Genomic DNA, 7,500 nt, shown 5'->3' on the forward strand with positions numbered 1-7,500 from the left:
AGAGAGAGAGAGAGAGAGAGAGAGAGAGAGAGAGAGAGAGAGAGAGAGAGAGAGGTCGTGCCTCGTGTAATCATTGGCAACACTACCCGTAAACAGAAAGGGCTCTCTCTCTCTCTCTCTCTCTCTCTCTCTCTCTCTCTCTCTCTCTCTCTCTCTCTAGCATATTTTTTCCAAGTCTTTCTCCCTCTTCTCTACACCCCCTCTTTCTCTCCTCCTCTCTCTCCTTCTCTCCATTTCCTCTTTCCTCTTCTCTCTCCTCTTTATTTCTCTCAGCCAATTCCATTTTCTTTTATCGTGCCAGCGGTCGACTCTTTATCTCCTCTTTCCTCTTCCTCTCTTTCTTTACTCTTTTTCGCTCTTTTTTTACTACTGTCTTTCCTTACTCTTTTTCCCTCTTTTTTACGCTTCCTCTCTTTCTTTACTCTTCCTCTCTTTCTTTACTCTTCCTCTCTTTCTTTACTCTTTCTCTCTTTCTTTACTCTTTCTCTCTTTCTTTACTCTTTTTCTCTCTTTCTTTACTCTTTTTCTCTCTTTCTTTACTCTTTCTCTCTTTCTTTACTCTTTTTCTCTCTTTTGTCCTCAAGTTTCCTTTTTCCTTTCTCTCTACTCTTTCTCTTTTCCTCTTTTTTTACTCTTCCTCTCTTTCTTTACTCTTCCTCTTTTCCTCTTCTCTTTTTCCTCTTCCTCTCTTTACTCTTTTTCTCTCTTAATTTATCTTTACTCTCAATTCCTCTTTGCCATTCATTATAATCGACCTTCTCTTTACTCTTTTCTCGTCTTTCTCCTCTTTTTCATGTCTTTTCCTCTTTATCTTCTTTTATTCTTTTTTTTTTCTTCCCTGCAGTTGATAGGTCTGCTCGCCAAGATAGGCCGGGATTATTCAACAAAAAAATTCAGTGATTTTTTTTCATATATATTTTAATTTTTTTGTCTTTCATTATTTTTATTCTCTCTCTCTCTCTCTCTCTCTCTCTCTCTCTCTCTCTCTCTCCTTTGATTCTTTTGTCTTTCATTATTCTTGTCTCTCTCTCTCTCTCTCTCTCTCTCTCTCTCTCTCATCCAGTCTCTTCTTTCCCCTCCTTCCTCTCTCCCTCTCCTCTTTCTTTCCCCTCCCTTCCTCTCTCCCTCTCCTCTTTCTTTCCCCTCCCGTCCTCTCTTCCTTCTCCCCTTACCATCTCCCCCTTCCCTCCTCTCCCTCCTCTCTCCGTCCCTCCTTCCCTCCCCTCCTCTTCCTCTTCCTCTTCCTCCCATAAACCTTCTCGCCTCTTTGCCTATGGTGCTTTGAATGAGAGAGAGAGAGAGAGAGAGAGAGAGAGAGAGAGAGAGAGAGAGAGAGAGAGAGAGAGAGAGAGAGAGACTGGGACACGGGGAAGGGTAGCGGGGAAGGGGGGAGAGGGAGAGGAAGAGAGAGAGGGGAGGGAAAGACAGAGCAAGAGAGAGGAGGGGAGGGGTAAAAAGGAAAAGAGAGGGGAGGGGGAGAGAAGGGGAGAAACAGGAGGGGAAGGGAGAGAGAAAGGGGAGGGAGGGAGAGAGCGAGAGAGGAGGGAGAGAGCGAGAGAGGAGGGAAAGGGGAAAATGGAAAGAGAGGGGAGGGAGGAAGGGAAAGAGGGGAGGGGGAAGAGAAAAGGAAGGGAAGGAGAGAGGGAGAGAGGAGGGGAGGGGGAAAGGGGGGAAGGGAAAGAGAAGGAAGGGAGGGAAGGAGGGAGGGAGAGAGGAGGGGAGGGGGAAAGGGGGGAAGGGAAGAAGGGAAAGAGGGGGGAAGGGAGAGAAAAGGAAGGAAGGGAGGGAGGGAGAGAGGAGGGAAAAGGGGGAGGGGGAGAAGAGAGAGGGGAGAAAAAGGGAGGGAAATGGGAAGGAAAAGGGAAAAAAAAAGAGAGAAGACAAAGGGGAGAGATAGGATGGGGTGAAATTCTCTCTCTCTCTCTCTCTCTCTCTCTCTCTCTCTCTCTCTCTCACACGCTCCTTCCGCTCCTCTCACTCCCTCCCCCCCCTGCTTCCTTCATCTGTATTCTTGCATCTTTCCCTCCCTCCCTCCCTCTTGTCTCCCTCCCTCCCTTCTTCCCTCCCCTTTCATCATTTCTCCCTTCCTCCCATTCCTATTCCTTCTTCTCTCCTTTCCCCTCTTCCTCCTTCCCTCCCCTCCTTCTATCCCTCCCTCCCTCCCTGGCCTTCTCTCTTTCTCTCTCTCTCTCTCTCTCTCTCTCTCTCTCTCTCTCTCACCACCTCATAAATATTCTTAAAAAGGGGAACATATGTTTTGGAGTTTGTGATTCTCTCTCCCTCTCTCTCTCTCTCTCTCTCTCTCTCTCTCTCTCTCTCTCATTTACATACATTATTCACTCCTCTTTCCTCTCACACCATATAAATCCCTCCTCTCTCTCTCTCTCTCTCTCTCTCTCTCTGCGTATCTATCCATCCATACTTCTATATTTTTCTATGTCTCTCTCTCTCCGGTTGTCTATCTATCAGTCTATCTATCAGTCAGTTAGTCAGTGTATCTATCTATCTATCTATCTATCTATCTGTCTGTCTATCCTCCACTCCCCTCACCTCCTCAAGAGAAACATCTTAAGTCTTCTCGTAAAGGTATTGGTCTTCCTTCTCTTCTTCCTCCTCCTCCTCCTCCTCCTCCTCCTCCTATTACCTGTCTATCAACCTACCTATCTATCTATCCGTCTGTCTATCTATCTGTCTATTTCCTTCCTTGTTCCTCTTTTTCTCTTTCTTTGCTGTTATTCACTTCTTTCTCTCAGCGTCTCTCTTCCTCTCTCTTTCTATGCCGTTTTCCCTCTCAGACTTCTCTTTTTCCTTCTCTCTCCTCTCTTCTTCCATCTCCTCTTCTCTTCCTTCCTCTCTTTCCTTTCTTCTCTCATCTTTCCTCCCCTTCCTTCTTCTTCCCACAGTTTCTCTTCCTTCCTCTCTTCCTTCCTTCCTTCCTTCCCTTCTTCCTTCCTTCCTTCCCTTCTTCCTTCCTTCCTTCCTTCCTTCCTTCCCTTCTTCCTTCCTTCCCTTCTTCCTTCCTTCCTTCCTTCCCTTCTTCCTTCCTTCCTTCATTCCTTCCTTCCCTTCTTCCTTCCTTCCTTCCTTCCCTTCTTCCTTCCTTCCTTCCCTTCTTCCTTCCTTCCTTCCTTCCCTTCTTCCTTCCTTCCTTCCTTCCTTCCTTCCTTCCTTCCTCTTCCTTACTTTTGCCTTGTTTTTCCTTTCCTTCACCTCCTTCTTCCTCTTTCCTTCATTTACTTCTCCTTCCCTTCCATTCTCCCTCCCATTCCCATCTTCCTTCCTTCCTTCCTTCCCTTCCCTTCCCTTCCCTTCCCTTCCCATCTCTTCGTTTGTATGTATTTATCACACACACACACACACACACACACACACACACACACACACACACACACACACACACACACACACACACACACACACACACACACAAAGAAGAGCATCATTTTGATTTTGCGTCCTACTTTTTCACCAGAGAGAGAGAGAGAGAGAGAGAGAGAGAGAGAGAGAGAGAGAGAGAGAGAGAGAGAGAGAGAGAATATCTACAATAAATATCAGTAGTAACAACCATCCATCACCTCAAGTACCACCACCACTACCACCACAACCACCATCATCATAACCACCACTACAACCACAACCACCATCACCACCACTATAACCACAACCACCACCACAACCACCACTACCACCACAACTACCACCACCACATCTACCAAACTTCCCTTAACTACCACAACTACCACCATCGGGCCAACGAGGGCAATAAAGATATATCATTTACACTTAACACCTCTCTGCTTCCCCTCCATCTGCTCTCTCTCTCTCTCTCTCTCTCTCTCTCTCACCACGTCATTTTACGTTCATGCATCCATCCATCTTTCACACATTTCCCCCCCCCTCTCTGTCTGTCTGTCTGTCTGTCTGTCTGTCTGTCTCTCTCTCTCTCTCTCTCTCTCTCTCAACGGAACACATCGATCAGAAAACATAACAAAAAATAACTTTACTCGTAATGTGTTCGGAGGGAGGAGAGGGAGGGAGTAGGGGGAGGAGAGGGAGGGAGGGAGGAAAGGAAGAAGGAGAGAGATGAGTAAGGGGGGAAGAAGGTAGAGAGAGAGAGAGAGAGAGAGAGAGAGAGAGAGAGAGAGACAGACAGACAGACAGACAGAGACAGAGACAGATAGACAGACAGACAGAAAGGGAGGGAAAGGAGGAAGGAGAAAGATGAGAGGGGGGAAGAAGGTAGAGAGAGAGAGAGAGAGAGAGAGAGAGAGAGAGAGAGAGAGAGAAAGGTATAGGATAGAGGGGGGAATGGAAGGAGAGGGTGAGAGAGAGGGAGGGATAGGGAAAGAGAGGAAAGTAAGGAGAGGAAAAAGAGGGAAGGAGGAAGGAAGGAAGGGGGGAAGGAAGACTGAAGAAGTAAGGAATAAGAGGCTAAAAGAAGAAAAGGAGGAGGAGGAGGAGGGAAGATGGAGGGAAGGAGGAAAGGATGGAGGGAGAGAGAGAAGGGAAAGAAGGGCTATTAGAGTAGGGAGGAGGGAGGAAACAAGGAAGAGGAAGGGAGGAGGAAAGGAGGAAACTCAGGGGAAAAAAGGAGGAGGAAAAGAGAGAGAGAGAGAGAGAGAGAGAGAGAGAGAGAGAGAGAGAGAGAATGATAAAGACTATCTCAAGAAAACATCATAAAGAAAACGGAGTGAGGAGTAAATTGTATATGTGCCAAACTTTTCTCTCTCTCACAGCCATTTAAAGAAAAAGTATAGCTCACTTAGTCTCTCTCTCTCTCTCTCTCTCTCTCTCACACACACACACACACACACACACACACACACACACACACACACACACACACACACACACACACACACACACACAGTTTACATAGTCTCTCTCTCTCTCTCTCACACACACACACACACACACACACACACACACACACACACACAGTTTACATAGTCTCTTTCTCTCTCACACACACACACACACACACACACACACACACACACACACACACACACACAGTTTACATAGTCTCTCTCTCTCTCTCTCACACACACACACACACACACACACACACACACACACACACACACACACACACACACACACACACAGTTTACATAGTCTCTCTCTCTCTCTCTCACACACACACACACACACACACACACACACACACACACACACACACACACACACACACCGCAATTACGGTAAAATAAGGGTTCTGTGGAAATGGGACAAAGAAGCAGCTCAGTGGGAGAGAGAGAGATGATCGGAGATGAGTGGGGACGCGGCCATTAACCCTTTGAAAACCAGAATGACGCGTAATCACCTCGCTTTGTTTACCTCTACGCGATTAAATTCGCCTAATAATATCACTGCTTTCATTTTACTGTTATACGATAGTTGTACCCCTTTATACGATGGTTCTACCCCGATATACGATAGTTCTTCCTGTCTATATGATTATATTCTTCCTCGAAATACGATAATCTCAAAGTGGCTTCATTTTACTGTTATACGATAGTTATATCCCTTTACACGATAGTTCTACCCCGACATACAATAGTTCTTCTTTTGCTATACGATTATTCTTCCCTGACGTAAGATATGTGTAGAGTACAACTCTCATGTGTGGGGAGGCTCCCCACATACAGCTCCTCTCAATAGGGTGGAGTCAAAGGCTTTTCGTCTCATTAACTCTCCTCCTCTTACTGACTCCCTTCAACCTCTGTCTCTTCGCCGCACTGTTGCATCTTTATCTCTTTTCTATCGCTACTTCAATGGTCACTGCTCCTCTGAACTGTCTGCTTGCATTCCTCCACCTCTACGACGGGCGCGTAGCACCCGTCTAGCAGCAAACTCTCATCCCTTTTCTGTCCATCTCTCTAATGCAAGAGTTAACTGTTACTCTCAGTCCTTCATTTACGCAACAGGTCAACTCTGGAACTGTCTCCCTCTGTCTGTATTTCCTGCTAGCTATGATCTCCAGTCCTTCAAACGCAGTGTGTCCAGGCATCTCAAAATGATCGGATCTTGAATTTGGCTCTCTCTTGTATTTTGTTTTTCTCTTGCAAGGAACAGTTATTGTGGGCTCGTGGCCTTTGGTTCCTTCTTCCTAGCATAAAAAAAAAGTCAAATTCACACGGCAGATGCTTTCCTCTCACTCCACCAGCCTCACCCGCCCCTCCCTGCTCTTCCCAGATGGTTGGACCCTGATGAGAGAGACTTGGGACAGGCGCAGGTGGGAATTCGACGTGGTACTGACAAGGCTACACGCGGAGTACGGAGTGTCACCGTTTTTCAAGGTCACCGTTGTACCTGACCCACGCAGAGAGGCACAGATGATTATCAAGGTGAGTACTGTGTGTGTGTGTGTGTGGGTGTGTGGGTGGGTGTCTGTCTGTCTGTCCGTCCACACACACACACACACACACACACACACACACACACACACACACACACACACACACACACACACACACACACACACAATAACCTCAGACCAGGAACACACACACTTGCTTGACCGGCTCATATCCGAGAGAGAGAGAGAGAGAGAGAGAGAGAGAGAGAGAGAGAGAGAGAGAGAGAGAGAGAGAGATGGTGTTCCAGGAAGCAGAATATTAAGTTTGAGGTAGGTAGGTAGGTAGGTAAGTAGGTAGGTAGGTAGGTAAGTAGGTAGGTAGGTAGGTAAGTAGGTAGGTAGGTAGGTAGGTAGGCAGTTAGGTATGGAAGGGTAAATGTACAGGTAGGTAGGTGGGTAAGTAGGTAGGTAGGTAGGTAGGTAGGTAGGTAGGTAAGTAGGTGGGTAGGCTAGGTAGGTTGCTAGAGGCAGATTAACGTAGAGAGAGAGAGAGAGAGAGAGAGAGAGAGAGAGAGAGAGAGAGAGAGAGGGAGAGAAAGAGAGGGAGAGAGAGAGAGAGAGAGAGACTGGTGCTTTGACAGATAGATATATAATGTAGATCTATAGAGGGAAGTAGGTTGATAGATTAATTGAGTATTTGGTAGATAGATAAATTAGGTAGATAGATGGGTAGATAGATAAGTAGGTACATGGTGAGAGAAGTTGGTGGTAGATAAAAGTAGGCAGGTTGGCATAGAGGTAGATAGATAGAAAGTAGATAATTGGTAGGTAGAGGTAGATAGATGAGACGTAGGTTGCGTAGATAGATGGTAGTTGTTGGTAGAGAGTCGATAGATACAGGTAGATATTGAGTTGATATAGGTAGATGTGGAGTAGATAGTTAATGTAGGTAGATGTGGAGTAAAATAAAGGTAGGTATGGGTAGGGTAGGTAAATGTTAGATACAGGTACGAATGCAGTGCCAGGAGACGTGACACTCGCACAGGTGAAGAGTGCTGTGAAGTGGCTGAAAAATGCGAGAGCAGCTGGAGTTGATGAGGTGTATGCAGAGATGGTTAAGTGTAGTGGAGAGAGTGGAATGAAGCGCTTGTTGGAGATGTGTAAGAAGGCATGGATGAGTGAAACTGTGCCTGCAGAGT

General features: G+C 46.4%; 1 protein-coding gene across 1 annotated transcript in view; it reads left to right on the forward strand.

Moving 5' to 3' along the window:
* The window catches only part of LOC145416532 (endothelin-converting enzyme 2-like), a 339,110-nt gene that overhangs the window by 290,279 nt on the left and 41,331 nt on the right, over nt 1-7,500 (forward strand). Inside the window, exon 5 of the mRNA XM_080285497.1 lies at nt 6,199-6,350. Within this exon, the coding sequence (XP_080141623.1) occupies nt 6,199-6,350 (152 nt within the window). The remainder of the gene's footprint in view (nt 1-6,198; nt 6,351-7,500) is intronic.

This window comes from Coenobita brevimanus, chromosome 106 (genome assembly GCF_032717465.1).
Source record: "Coenobita brevimanus isolate Jiangsu-jjx chromosome 106, ASM3271746v2, whole genome shotgun sequence".
Taxonomy (NCBI): domain Eukaryota; kingdom Metazoa; phylum Arthropoda; class Malacostraca; order Decapoda; family Coenobitidae; genus Coenobita; species Coenobita brevimanus.